Raw genomic sequence first — 15,312 nt, 5'->3', positions numbered from 1 at the left:
ACACTTGTGGGCACCATAAAATAATAGAACTAGAACAAACTTACACATTCTCACATACTATATTAATGTTTTCACACACATTTTCTCACTTGCATCAGTTAGTAGTAAAATGTGGCATCTGAAACTGTGAAATCTTTTCTCACTTTTATTTCACTTAGTTCATGAATCATTTGCATGTCTTGAATCAACTTGTATTTCTTTTCTTTAGGACTAAATCTGAACCAGAGTCAAACTATGAGGATGAAATGGTTACTTGCAGCCAGATTGTGTATAATTACAATACAGAAAAGCCCAAAAAGGTAAATAATAAAAAAAAAAAGCTTTGTATTTTCTCTGCCAGTTTTCTGATTCATTTATTAAAGCACACTCAGCTTAAATCATACTTAACAGTGTTCTTGGGTAGGTTTCTTTTCAGATAAATTATTTTTATCTATTTATAATTTGTGTGCACGGGATAAAAGTTTGTCTCTAGTCACATTCACTGTTTACCCTGTATAGTCAGTCATTTTTCTTCCTGTTAGTGTGGATCTTTCGTGGAGCAATGGTGGAGCGAGAAACATTTTATAAAATGGGCATGTGTTGTGGTAAAACAAAAATTGGCAGGGGAAGTAGGAGACAGGTGTTTGTACTTGAAAATACTTTTAACCCATTTTTAAGTTTCCTAGATTTTTATTTGACAGTGTCCCTTTGATATCCTTTTTGTCGGTTTATGGATCTTTTTAAACTACTGTGCTAAATATGTAATATTGAAGTGACATGCCATTAAGCGTTTGATCTGCTGAATACTTTGGACCCATACATAACTTACTTTTTTTTAACTGTTTCTGTTTGTAAGAAACACACTTGCATCATAACTCTCTCTCAACTTTTGTCTCTTAAGCAAACATGTTATGTCTATCTGATGATATCAAAATTGTGCAAAGTCTCTAAACATTTAAAATAAAATACATTTGACGCATTGACGTGGAAATTCAGGCTACATACTGTGACTGGTGCTTTGTTTTTTTAAATGACTAAGTGAACTGTTTTCAGTATTTTAATCTCATGGTTTATTCTTTGGGACTAGGAGAAGTTGCTTGTGTATGGTACAGTTTGGTCTTGTTTAGACTGTGTAGAGGTAAAATGGTTAGTAACTGATTTCTAGGATGCCACTGAACTGCTGTATCAAATCAGTGCCCATAAATAATAAGCAAGCAGTATTTGTAGGGGTGGAAGCTAAAAGAAACTTTTGACTGAGAATATTGTTTGGTAAGTTAAAGCAATCCAAATGAATAATAAGAGCGATATTGTGCAACATACCTAATGAATAGTCGATTTGTCTTTTTCTATTTCAGGATACTGGATGGAAGACAGCCATTTGTCCAGATTATTGCCCCAACATGTATGAAGATATGCAGTCATTGGCTAATGTGCTTCAGTCTGATATTGGCCAAGATATGCGTGTCCATAATAGCACATTTCTGTGGTTTATTCCTTTTGTTCAATCCCTAATGGACCTCAAGGACTTGGGCGTGGCTTATATAGTAGAGGTCATTCACCATCTGTGCTCAGAAATCAAAGGCTTTCTTAGTGAAAGAGTCCAGCAATGTGACAAAGTTTCTGAATTTTTCATCCTGATCCTGGTGTCAGTTATTGAACTACACAGAAATAAGAAGTGCCTGCATTTGCTGTGGATTAGCTCTCAGGAATGGGTGGAAGCAGTAGTGAAATGTGCTAACCTTCCAACCATAGCATTTACGCGCTGCTCTGAAAAAGCACCTGGAAACTGTCCTAAAGTTACATCAGCAATATCTTCACAGGCTTCTAACTCTGTACAGCATGCTTGCGTGCAGTTGATACGCAGCCTTCTTCGAGAAGGCTACCAGTTAGGGCAACAAACTGTTTGCAAGCAGTTTCTAGATAAACTCAATCTGCTTTTGCGAGGAAACTTACCTCTGGGTTGGCAGCTGAAAAACCAGGAAACTCAGGAATTGCAAATGTGTTTAAAGCAGGTAATAAGAAGTATAAAGGACAGATCATCAAATGCTTCCATACCTGTGGAAAATAGCGTGATCTGTACAAATTTGCCCACCATTCCTATAAAGCAAGAGAAAGGGACAGCCAGTGACAGGTGTCAGATGAATATACATCACAGGGATAGCCTCAGTCCCCCGTTTTCTTTAGCATCTGGGAGTGATGAGGCTTGTCAAGAGAGTTCTTCCCCTGAAAGAAGAGGCATTGGGGAAGAGATGTATAGGGAAATGTCTTTTAACAATAGAAAATTATGTGTAACGGCAGAATGCCTTTTGACAGATATTAAAAAAGAACCTCATGATAGGTCATTTGAGGAATGTGAACATCTCGATAGCTCTGGAGCAACAAAAATACACAAGAATACGCATGAAAATGGAAACCACCACCAAGTGCAGGGGAACCAAAATAAGAATAACTCCTTAGTTAAACAGTGCTTCAACACAAGTCCTCAAGTCTCGGATTTCAAAAGTCATGCTATATTGGAAAGAGACAAAACAGAAGTGAGGATGCCAGAGTGTCTGAGTGCTCAGTTTTATTCCAGTTCTCATGAAGACACTCACAGCTCAATTGGAAAAGATGGAAGTGGCTCCTCTAATTCCTGTTCAAAGTTTAAGACAGATCCTAATAAAATCACAAATTGGAAAACCCAGGTACAGAATGCTGATTGGACCACAAAACTACTACAGTTAATGAAGCAATCCGCTTCAAATTCAGAAGTAGACCAACAGTCTCACTCTGAATCTCTCTATACAAGTAAAGATGGCAGCAGAGATCAGAAAGTGAATATTTTGAGTGAAGGTGAAACCTCAGTTAACTTTAATACTTCAAATGGTTCTGAAAATAAACAGGAGAACAGCATGAACAGTACTTTTCAAATCAAGCTGCTCTCTCTTAAGGAGGAATCAAATGTTACCAAGGCAGATTATTCAAATTCCTTTAAAAAAGAGGCTGGCTTGAAAGAAAGTGAAAGTGATGATGAAGACGACAATATTCCACTTGCTACGTTTAAACATTATTTAAAGAAAAAGAGATCCCTTTCAAGAAGATCGAGTTCTTTGCCAAAGCCTTTACTGAATAAAGACCTTAACACAGAGATACCAGATCAAGGGCAGTCTAATTCTGGCAGTTTATGCACAAAGACAGGTGACTTCAAAGATAAAAAAGTGAGCATGCTATGTACAGATGAAACTTCAACATATTTTAACATTCCATCTAGTTCTGAAAATAAAGGGGAGATACCTAGGAATGCTCCTCTAATCAGTCCGCTCTTGATTAAGCATGAGTCAACTGACAGACTGTTAGATTTTTCAAGATATTTTAAAGGAGAAGGCGATTCAGAGGAAAAAATAAATAGTGAAGATAATGCAGCAATTGCATGTGATTTGGTAAAAAAGAAATCTGGAGCTAGCCCCTTAACAGACTCTCAGATTGATAGAGACCTTGATAAGTTATCCTTAGCTGCTTATGCCAAAGGTGTCCATTTTCCTGTTGATTCAAGCGAAGAACACTTAATACATCTGTGTGACTTTACAAGGAAAGTAAAAGGTGCTGTTAGATCATCCACAAAGGGCCAAAGTAATAAGTCCTCTTCTGATACAGATTGTCCTAACAATGAAGTCATTGTCATTTCAGACTCCTCTTCTGATGAGGAAAAAAAGTTGGCTATTAAGAAACCAATAAAAAAAGAGGTGTATGTATGTCCAGAAAAACAGCCTTTAACGTCTGGCTATGTTTCTGATAGTGCAAACAAAAAAGAGCAATTGAAGACTCATAGCTCCCCGTTGCCATGTGAGGAACATAATTCTCAGTTTTTTGAGTTTGAAACTGAAGATGATGTCTTTTCAGTCTGGCAAGATTCTCAGATAAATGATGAGGAAGGGAATCGGGCACAGGAACAAGACTCTAACTTGACATCAACAAGCAACTGTACTTCAGATATTTTTGAGTTGGCAGATCGTATAAATGACTGGGGTTATGATACAGATTACATCAGTGATGATATCATTGAAAAAGCAGAAGAGATTGTTGAAAGGCAGATAGATTCTCTTTCTCATAAGAAAGTTAGTATAACTGGCACAAAATCTGAGGCACCTTTTCAAGAGCCTGCTATCAGGGGAAATGCAACTGTTCAGTCTGAGAATTTTACTCACCCAGATGCTGTTGCTAAAGACCATGCCAAAAACACACGCTTGATGGAACCCAGAGCATCTACATCTAGTGTATCGTTAGCTTCAAAGTTGACTATTAAAAAAAGCACTTTAAGCCCAGCCAAAAGTTTAGCAAAATCCAAGATGGTAAGAACTGCCCTTAGAAGTCCCAGAAAAATGAGTCTTAAAACTGTACAAAACAAAAAACTTCCTCAAACTAGTTCTAGAAATACTGAGCCTTGCAGGTCAACCCCTGCTGTAGTTCCTCCAAAGAAAGTTCGCCAATGTCCTGAGCCAACTTCAACTGTGGTAAAACTTGGCCTAAAAAAGGGCCCCCGCAAAGCATTTGAGTTATCCCAGCGATCCTTAGATAGTCTGGCTGAATTGCGCAGCTATGGAAAAGCTGCTGGGGCAGTTCAGACTGCACGGAAACAAAAGACTAAATTAATTGCTCCACAGAATCTAGTTATAAAACATAACAGAAAAATGTTAGCCTGCCAAGATCTTCAGTTTTTAAGGCAGATAAGACCCACACAAGTGGGGAGAGGGAAAAATCAGATAGGAAGTTCAGAGGGCAGAAGCAAAAAAATAACTAAAAAGTCTAATCCAAAGCATCCTATACAACAGCCTGTGGCTTCTGACCCAGTATCTGCTGCAGGAACTAGTGAAAAACAAAAAGAGCGGATAGCTGAGCAGATATGCTGTCCCTCAAGCAAGAATGGAAAAAAAGTGAGAAAAAGCTTCTCATCTGAGAGAGAGGAAGTCCAGACCCCACACATGGATAAAACGGTTCCACATGGTTCTAAGGAATCTAACATGAAAATAGAAGAAAACAATATGGCAGGTCCTGCATTACAGATCGAATCATGTTTTTCTTCATCTTTAACTGGAGACTACAAAAATGAACCTGCAGAGAGAGACTATGTTGTCCCTCTGGTTTCCCCATCTGCACCTCACTTTGAGGGAGCAACTTTGAAAGAGAGCAAGCCTAAATTAAATGAAAACAGTGATGAAGATGATTTATTTTTAACTCAGTCAGATCCTGTGGATATGGAAATGTGTTCACAGATGGAAAATATTGGAGATATTATAATGTCTAGCGAAAAAGAACCACTAGACACGGAAGTTGATGCTGCTGAAAGTCTCCTGCAGAATGAGCCCTTAGGTATTGTGAAGTGTAAGAACAAAGATTGTACAGAACAGGTGGAAAAGACAGGAGAGTACTGTAGTAAGCATTCTGCCACCAGTGCTTCAGATCATCTCTTTATCAAGCCAGGTTTACCACCTCCTAAGCCTGAAAAACCTTCCACTGCTAAAAATTTCAGCTCAAATACCTCTTCACGGAGTGCCAACCTCACCAAGGATTTTGAAAATATTTCAAAGCACTCATTGTCGTCAAAAGCCAAGTCAAAAGTAGTAAAATCCAGTGTCTCCAAGACAGGGAATCCAAAAGCTGTATCAGCAGAGAACCAGATATTCAAGACCCCAAGTTTCAGCAGGAGTCTTCAGTCCCAGAGTTCCAGCAATGTTCTCCGGCCCCAGAACATGCAGACAAACAGTACTTCACGTTTTCCCAACAGGTCTGCCTCAGGGGCTCATTCAGGGCAAGAAAGAAGTCTCCCTTCCTTTCCACAAGCAAATGCTCTTGTCACTCAACAGCGTGATCATAGTATTTTTGTTACAGAGGTCCTGAAATGGAACTATGAAATGTTTGTCAACTTCAGCCAGTTTGGACTTCCATATAATCTTCTTCAATCAATTATGGTCTCTGTTCCTGTCAAATTTCATGGATACAATGACTATTTTAATACATTTTTCCCCTTGATGATGCTAAATGCCTTTGAAACAGTAAGTAACTTACCTGCTTTTTTTATGAAACTGTTACCACTTTGTTTCTGTTTTCATCAAGCACAGAAGATTTTAGGAAGAGCTAAAAAGTGCTAGGTACCTGCTCATCTTAACTTAAGAAAATGTTATTGTGCCTTGATTTTTAAAAAAATAAATCTTAATGATATTTGTACATCTCTGGAAAGGACAGAGTTAGAGGTTAAAATGTTATAGATTAACTTAGTGCTCAAAAAAAATGACGGCCCATGAGCACTGTTGCCATGCCCTCTCCACTCCCATCCACTACAACTGAGCTCTTTCAGTGCACTTTAAAAAGGCCACCTGCAAAGGGAAAAATTGGGTTTATGTTCCTTTTTCTTCATGGTTTATAAAGAAGGCCTAAAACGGAAAATCTCAATATCTTTTTACAGTAAAAAGTCAGGTCTTGGCTATTTTGTTTTCCAAAATATATTAAGAATGAATAGATCTGTCAGGCTTCTGACATCAAGAAACTTTGCAAAAGAGATCCAATTGATATGGGAAATGATCTTATTTCAGACTCCTTAAAACTTTAACCTCAGTGTAACACGAACACTTGCTGGAAAAGTGTTTGGCTAAAGATACAATATCCCTGCCCCTTCAATTAAGGAAGAGCTCTGTGTAAGCTTGAAAACTTGTCTCTTTCACCAACAGAACCTAGTCCAATAAAAATTATGACCTCACTCACCTTGTCCCTTCAATTAGAGTCTGAGAGTGCTTTCAAGCCCCATCTCTGCATCGTCCAAAAAGTTCTCCAGCAGAAACAGGGCAGATAAGACTTGCCATTCCTGATATTTCAAAGGTATAAAAAAAAAAAAAAAACAGAAAAACTGTTTTTGGAGCGGACTAGTAAGAAAAGCCCTTTCAGGCTTCTTTCTTTATTGTTTGCACAAATATTAAATGTTGTTCCATTTTGAAGGTCACTCTATATCTTGACCTGCAACAGTACCATCTGTTTCACTTCATTTCTGCCGGTTCATTCAGTACTGGTGCTCTTTGCTAGTCATGAAAAATTATGGTGTAATTTTAGAACGTGTAATTTAGCCTAATGAAAAACATATAACTTCCACTTTTATTACATGCAGGTTGCACAGGAATGGATAGAAAACCAGAAAACAAGAGAGAAAAATAGTTATCATTTACACTTACAAAATTTCTGTGCTGACTTGAATCGAGCAGATTTTACAGGTGAGTACTTATGAAAACACTCAGTTTTCTGGGGAAATAGGCAAAAATACAATGAATTGAATTAATGAATTAAAACTGAGTAGTAGAAATAGGTGTAGGAGATACACAAATCTGAGTGCTCAAATTTATGTTGTGGTTACAGGTCAAGCCTGAGGCCTAGTTACAAATACAGAGATGAGCTTGGTATAAATGCATAGACAGAAAGGTACCTTATTGCCAATCTAGAGAAAACATTGTGCCAGTCAGAGAGGGCACAACTATTACCCCTAACTGTGTAGGAGCAGATTGCATGTGACATCCAGAATGCCCAAATGTATAAGACTTTTCCGTTGTTTATTTGAAAAAGGTACAAAATGTATGTTGATGAAAAGTACCCCTTGCAAGGAATTCATGCTTCAAAATTGCTCACTATGCCAAGCTGTCTTCTAAATATTTTAATATATCAGATCTGACCCATTTAGAAATGTTTGATGACAAATTTCCCGGACAAGGAGATAGGAATGAAGTAGCTTCTTGGCTTATTTTGGTTTCATGTATCTGATCTGAGTTCAAGATTGGCAACCAGGAACTCTTGAGTTATAATCCTGCTTCTTGTATGGATTCCTTGAGCCTTCGGCAGGTCACACACTGTAAAGCCTGCATTTCTGTAACTTGTAACCATTTTAAAACTTAGATGCATATTTCAGAAGTGCCTGCAATAAATGAATAATGCAGTGGTTACCCAAATACGGCTGGCTGTGGCCATTTTAATTTTTACATTGTTCCCGGTAGCATGCATTCGGGAAAGTGATTTGGCAAAACAGCTTCATCCAAAGGAGGATGACTTGGTATTTTTGGTGGTGCCTGAAAAACAAAACACCTTTGCAGAAGAAAGCGAGGTGGAGAGCCCTCTAGTGTATCATGTTGGTTTTGTGACCCGCTTCTCCCGTGCATCACTCCGTGAAACGAGTAAGTAAAAGTTGTAGAGAGCAGTTATAGTATTAGTCCACTAACACAGGAGCTGGTTCTTTTTGCATGATGACACCGTATCCTTTTATTCCCTCCACAGTCATATTTCTCTAAATCCATTCTAATTGGTACATTTTTAACTTATTTTATTTGTATTTATTATTTCGTTTTCAGTGCTTGTCTCCAATGGCTAGCTTAGTAAGAGTTTCTGCAACAAATCTATCATCTAATCATCTGAATATAGAATTGAGAACCCCTTTAATCTCCAAACAATGTGGCTTGTAAAGGTTATAACAGTGCCACTGTTAGTATTTGATCAGACCTTTCATATTTGTAGTTCCAGAATTAAAATGTTACCTTTATTTGGGCCTGTCCCTTAATTTAGACTTTCCAGAGTGTTATTAATCAAGAATTAACAATTCGTCTATAATCAATAACCAATTAATTACAAATAATAAAAAAAGATTGTTTAGTGAGAGGGGTTCTCTTGAGTCCAGGTTAGTTTAATAATAACAAACCTTGGATAAATCAGCTTGATTGGATTTATTAATACTTAGTAAACACAGCACATACACTGAGAGAAATAGTTACTAACAGCGGTGGCAGACCTTTCCCTATATTTCCCTGACAGTGTGCAGTCAGTCTGCAGGTAGTCTCTACTTCCTCCTGATTTCTAAGGGCAATTAGTTTTACTCTTAATTGTGTATCATTCTGGTCCTTATGTGTTTCCTCTTTTTGGTACTAACTTCTTATTTTGGCTATTTCCAAGGTTCCCCATAACATTGCAACTTTTGAACTGTCTCCACATCTGTTGGCTAGTCATTTTTTATGCCCTTTTTTTAGATATTTATTTATTTTGTGTCTTTCAGGTAGTACATTGATAAAATACCTCCGACAACCATTTTCAAAATATTCTAAGGGTTACTGCTCAGTAAAATTCCACTCTGTAAAGTTAGCTTCATCTTCCCTGTGAAACATCATGGGAGCCTTGCTCTCAGGCAAGCCTCAGAATCTTTCTTGGTTTAACTGAAGTGTCGTCAAAACCTTTTACGGGTACCATCTTTTTCTATTTTAAAAAATTTATGGAGACCCCAGGAATCAAATCCTTACTCAGCAAAAGTGGGCCATATAATTAAGTGGTGATTTCCCTATCTCTTTTGAAACCCTGTTTATGGTTTTTATATTTCCCCTACCTCAAGGTCATGTGTTGCTTCTACCCTGATTAAAAATAGGACTCCCTTTCTAACACCCAACACTGTTTCTTAGTTGGCTGAAAAGGTTTCTGATTAGTTATGTTATACACTTATTTCCCACACAAGTTGAATGTACTTCTGTTACAGCACTTACTCCTGGGAAGTGCTAATCCTCGTGTGCCTCCCGTGTAGCTGACCTAGACATTGTTTCTTGGACCTAGTTGTAAGACTTTTCAATGTGTCGGGTGGTAAACTAGAAGTGGAGATCTGCTGTAATGGGTGTATAACACTTTATATAAAAGTTGGTGTAGCAGGACGCACACTCGCCGGTGAAGTGCCTCCTGCTGGTCGTCCGGGAATTAGCTCATCCATCTCAGGAGCACCTTCCTCTGGCCGATTTTTCAACCTCTGTTACCTGCCCTGTTGTATCCGCCACCTCTGGCCCAGTGTCCATTCTGGACCCTGGTTCCCATTACCTTGGGGTGCTTCCCCACAGCAGTGCCTCTACACTCTGGTTCTCCCCTTCCAGGGGAACCCCAACCCCCTATACCCACCTTGCCTCAGTGAGTACTGCCAGTCGTCATCTGACTCTTCTCTCTTGGGCAAACTGCAGTCTGAAATGGTCACTCATCACTGGCAAGGTGGTTGGACCTGCTGCCTTTTTTTGGCCTGGCTGCCTCCCTGCAGCCCTAGTACCTCCTCAGGCTTTTGCTGCAAGGCCTCAGCCTGGGAGGTTGCTAGGCCATAGCTCCCCAGCTCAGCCTGCCCTTTCCCAGTACTGCTCTGTCCAAGGTACCCCTGCTTGCTCTCCTAGGCAGCCTGGTCCTCTCTGCTCCCCAGCTGGAGAGAGAGTCTCTGTCACTCTCCCAGCCTGCCCTTTTATCAGGGCCAGCTGTCCCCTAATGGGTGCAACCACACCTGTGGCTGACTACTCAACCAGCCTCCCCTGGCTGCTTTTAACCCCTTTCTGACTGGAGCAGAGTGACCGCCCCACTACAGTTGGTTAAAGTCTTGGTATTCTGTCCAAGTAAAGATTGACGGTGAGTAAGTGCTGTGTGTACTCTTTGGGCCCTGTCCTGTAAGATGCTGAGCGTCCTAACAGTTTCAGCTGGAAGATGTTCAACATCTCCCAGAATCCGGCTGCAATGCACTACGATGTGTTGGAGTGAAGAGTTGCAGGAGTAGTTAAATTGGTATTTGAAAAGAAATGTAACCATCAAACTTGAAACGTTAATGTGAGAAGAATAAAATGTCTGGTTGCTTTACCATGATGCTCTTTCTTTTAACAGGGCAAAATGAGCAGCATATTGTCTGTCACCTTTCCGTCCAAACTCGAGGCAATTTGTCATACTACATAAACCAGCCAGTGAAATGTGTAGTGGTGAGCTCTCTAGTGACTACACAACGAAGGTTCAAAGGTCTGCTACTGTTGAGCAGGAGTCCTCTGGCTAAACCCATCATAAACCCAAGTTACGCTGACTTCTGTCCCAGGGATTTGAACGTAACTTCCGAGAGCACTGTAAGTCCTGTAACTAAGTAGTAAATGGTGGTGAGGGCTGGCAAGTGAGCATTTTCTTATCTTTTTATCAATTTTGCTAAATTATTAGAAAAGCCATCCCAGTACTTAGGTGCTCACTGAATGTAGTATTGGGCAGGTGATCCGGGTTCAAAAGCATCTTTGAGTCTCAAACTGGATGCCAACTTGTTGGAGCTGAACTGTGTGTCTATAGAAGAGGCTGAACATATGCTCAGATGCCTCTTTTTTGTTTTGATTTATGGCACTGTATTGATATCTGTTTTAATCAAGATGCACTCCCCTGCCTGCTGTTTGGTGGAGAAATATCTGCTAAGGAGTTGAGGGGGTGGTGATAGAAAGGTAAAACCAGAGGAAGGCATGGGAGACCTAAAATCCTCTCAGTAGCAGCCTTCAGGTCAGGTATGCTGTGCAGAGAGAAAAGTGTGTGCACTCTATAAGCTCTCCAGACTGAGGGCTTGACAAGAAACAAACTGAAAGCACAGAAACTTTTATTGATGACTTCAGTTAATAGAACATTCTTTTTTTCCCTGTAGACTTCCTATGTGAGAGACTACAATGCAGATCAGAAGAAGGCTATTGAAACTGCTTATGCTATGGTGAAGGAGCATCCAAGACTTCCCAGAATCTGCCTGATCCATGGGCCACCTGGGACAGGGAAATCAAAAACTATTGTTGGACTCCTGTACCGTATTCTGACAGAGGTGGGTGAATATGGTTACATAGCCCATCAGGCATTCCACCTCTGCTCACCCAAGAGAAGCAGTGAAATGAAGTAGTTGACATGAACTAAATGTAATTATTCTTAAAGTATTTACCATAGTAACTACTAGGGAATATAACTCATTCACTTTCGTTTGTTTGGTACTGAATAAGAGCCTGTGGATTTCATTATTTATTAACTGTGACTCCGGTATTGAAACACCGCACACATTTTGGAAAATAAATTTATTAATTCCAGCAGTGCATGACAAACAAAATGCATAATACTGCTTTGCCTAGCTGTTGCATACTAAGCAAGGTAAGAAGCCTGAGTCATCTATCACACTTAAATTAAAAATCTTAATCTTTTTTTGACCACTTCTAATACAGAAGACTGGAACTTGAAACATCACACCTGTTAAGTTGTCATGTGAACCCCCTATACATTAGCCAAATGTATCTCCATTAAATAGAATTAGTGCTAAACAGGTGCTTTCCAGTTCAAGCAGAAGTCATTGCTACTCACTGTTAAGCTTGGGTGGTTCCCTGCGAGAGCTCCCAGTAAAGCAGCCTTCCAGATTAAGCATGTCCTGTTTGATAGGAGTGTACTGTCTAACATTTGAAATTAAACAGCTAGACTAGGCTGGTGGTTTTGATGTCTTGTTTATTAACCTGCAGAGGTCTGGGAATGAGAATCGAGCTCAAAACTTGAATGCCAAGATCAAGCGAAACCGTATTCTGGTTTGTGCACCATCCAATGCTGCTGTTGATGAACTCATGAAAAAGATAATCCTGGAATTCAAAGAAAAATGCCAAGACAGAAGAAATCCTTTGGGTATGGAAGTTTTATTTCTATATATAAAATGGGTAACATTGAAGGAGAAAAAGGAACTATTTAACCAGCATGCAATCGCTTCGTATCATCACTTATTCATAAAGCATGTGTACAATTACAGTGCTATACAGATAAGAGTAAGATATGTTCTCCTCACAGAAGAACATAATCAGTATGACCTCACGCTCCCTATTAATTGCTTTCATATGTTTCTCTAAAATGTGCATGGTATACCTTGTTTGTCAGTTACTATATTACTTTAATAGCGAGCCCTTACAAATTTGCAGTTTGAAATCACTATCATTGACCCTTTTCCTCTTTTTGTGTTAAAGTATTAATACACTTCTTTCTCAATATGGCTCAAAGGCTTGGATGGAAGACTTCAGTTTCTATACTGAAATTATTGGAATTTCCAGCTCTTATAAGCTTAAGTTGCCATTAAAGGTCAGGGTAAAATGCTTTTGCAATATATTCTGGAGTCAGTTCACCTTGTGGTTCTATTTTCTCACTGTTTGTGCTTATGTGAAACAGACAATGTCTAAGCAAAGGGAGGGATTGCTCTCTCTTTTGGTGGGTCAGTGTTAGGAGCAGTGAATTACTAGTGAGGAATATTCCCCGCTATAAGGGCAAAATACTGCTGTCAGAACTGCATGCAATGTTTTTTAAACATGGCTTCACCGAAGCTTTCAAGGATTCTTCCATATAGCTGATGTTAACTCCATATTCATGTGCCTGCATTTCTGACCGTGATCTCATAGAAATATTGTAGATAATGAAGTCTAGCATATATCAGATAATGAAGTCTAGCATAACTAGCTCCTATCTTGAATCTATAATCTGAAACTGTGGTTTATATACAGGAAATTGTGGAGATATAAACTTAGTGCGACTAGGTCCAGAAAAGTCAATAAGCATTGATGTCCTGAGATTCAGCCTGGACAGCCAAGTTAGCCACAGAATGAGTAAGTAACATGCAAAAAAGATGACTTCAGTTTCCTTTATGAGAATATGGTCTTGAGGCTGGTTATGCTATGTGCTCAGTTTCACTGAACACAAAGGAGAAACATTGCGAAGGCGAGTATTTATAGAACAGCCTATATTATGCCACAGTGCTTTTATAAGGAACTTGTTTTCTCTAAGGGCCTAAAAAGGGGGACACTGTCAATATAAATTTGGCCTAAAACTTAAATTTTGTATTTTTTTAAAAAGTAAACAGCTTTTTATAAGGCCAATAGGTTTTTCCCACAAATAAAAATCTACTGAGGATATTTGTATTTAAACAAACCCTTCTGTAGCATTTGAAATCTAGACACTGTGGCATTTAAAAACCTGACTAATACATAGAAAGGATACTGACTTCATTGATTTTTGTTGTCCAAGGTGAGAAATGCAGGAAGTAAAAGGAGTATAAATAATGACAAGTAAACTGAGTGCCAGTCCAGTCATTCTTAATAATCTAAGGTGGTGCTAGTGACAGTTTTTAAAAATAAAATGGGTCTAACATTTAAATTTCTCCTTTGATTTCCTCCTCACTTTATTTTCATAGACCGGGGACAACCTGGCCGTGACCAGGATATTCACAGGAAAAAGGAAGCCTTGGATCGCCAGCTGGACAGTCTCTCTCGGCAGCGTGCCATGGATAGATGTGATAAGAGGCAGAAGGTAGCTTAATTTTGTTTTGTAGTTTTTTTTCATACATCTTCATTTCAGTGGAGGCTTAATCCACAAGAGTTCTTCTTTCTAAACCTAATATACCTTTCTCAGTTGTGATGGGAAGCAATGTTTTCTTTCATCCCTCCAACCACATGGCACTTGTTGACCAATACTGTTAAAATAAGCCAGGAACTAATAGCCTTCCACCACAGAGGCATTTGTCGCTGTCATTAAGCTGTGTCAAAGATCTAGATAAGGTAATATACAGACCTGGAATTCTCTAAGGCAGTTTGCAGGATTCTTCATTTACTTAGTGGTCAGCTAGAGAGAATAGTCCTTTCTAGCTAACTGTAATTGGCACTTAAAAACTTTCATGGATTCATTTTCATGTGTGTTTTTTAAAGCTTAGGGGTTTTTTTTACCTTTAACCCTGGAATTGGATACATATTGAGCAGTGTTGTTATGCTAAACAATCAGTTCCACCTTTTATTTAGCTGTGACACTGGTTAACTTTCCCAGACTCGAAGAAGAGCTGTGTGTAAGCTCAGAATCTTGTCCCTCTCACCAACAGAAACTGGTCCAATAAAAGATATTATGTCACCCACCTTGTCTCTTTACATATCAAGCAGTCAGGCAAAAAACATTTTTGTGACTGTTACACTTTACTTCGCTTATAAGTCTCCCATCAATTTTTGCTTTAAACACTTGGCATACCTGCATGTTGCAGCTACTTTTTAGTAAATTACAATGCTTACCTCCTTGGAGACAAGCCAATGTACTGTGTTTAGGAATCTAAATATCTTATGTTGTAGACAGCTCACAATTGTGTATCTTTTCTAAGAAACTGGTTTGAGTATACAGGTACACTTAGATATTAAAAGGCTGTAAGTTGAACATGTTTAGATGTATAGAAAACCTTGAGGCCATAGGAGAACAAAGGAAATGTGCATTGTTAATTACTCTTGATATTCCAGTTCATGTCTTTCTTTCAGAGTCAAAAGTTAGATGAGGAAATTGCCCGACTTTCAAAGGAGCGGCAACAACTCACTTCTCAACTGAGGAAGGTAGGAATCATTCCTCGGGGTAACGCTTTAAAACAAGCTTAGGCCTTGGCTACACTTGCAAGTTGCAGTGCTGGTGAGGGGGTTACAGCGCTGCAACTTACCAGGTGTCCACACTTACAGAGCTCAGCCAGCGCTGCAACTCCCTTCCTGCAGCGCTGGCTGTACACCT

At 39.1% G+C, this 15,312-nt stretch overlaps 1 protein-coding gene across 8 annotated transcripts in view; it reads left to right on the top strand.

Moving 5' to 3' along the window:
• SETX (senataxin) overlaps positions 1 to 15,312 on the top strand; it is a 62,388-nt gene that overhangs the window by 17,119 nt on the left and 29,957 nt on the right. For all 8 annotated transcript variants that reach the window (XM_032779398.2, XM_032779389.2, XM_032779359.2 and 5 more), the window contains exons 8-17: positions 209 to 299; positions 1,335 to 6,008; positions 7,112 to 7,214; positions 7,986 to 8,162; positions 10,645 to 10,874; positions 11,426 to 11,593; positions 12,270 to 12,426; positions 13,287 to 13,388; positions 13,973 to 14,088; positions 15,072 to 15,143. In XM_032779398.2, the coding sequence (XP_032635289.1) occupies positions 209 to 299; positions 1,335 to 6,008; positions 7,112 to 7,214; positions 7,986 to 8,162; positions 10,645 to 10,874; positions 11,426 to 11,593; positions 12,270 to 12,426; positions 13,287 to 13,388; positions 13,973 to 14,088; positions 15,072 to 15,143 (5,890 nt within the window). The remainder of the gene's footprint in view (positions 1 to 208; positions 300 to 1,334; positions 6,009 to 7,111; positions 7,215 to 7,985; positions 8,163 to 10,644; positions 10,875 to 11,425; positions 11,594 to 12,269; positions 12,427 to 13,286; positions 13,389 to 13,972; positions 14,089 to 15,071; positions 15,144 to 15,312) is intronic.

The sequence above is a fragment of the Chelonoidis abingdonii genome, chromosome 24, assembly GCF_003597395.2.
Source record: "Chelonoidis abingdonii isolate Lonesome George chromosome 24, CheloAbing_2.0, whole genome shotgun sequence".
NCBI classification, from domain to species: Eukaryota; Metazoa; Chordata; order Testudines; family Testudinidae; genus Chelonoidis; species Chelonoidis abingdonii.
Note: the sequence above shows the minus strand (reverse complement) of the source record. Positions and strands in the feature narration are given on the sequence as shown.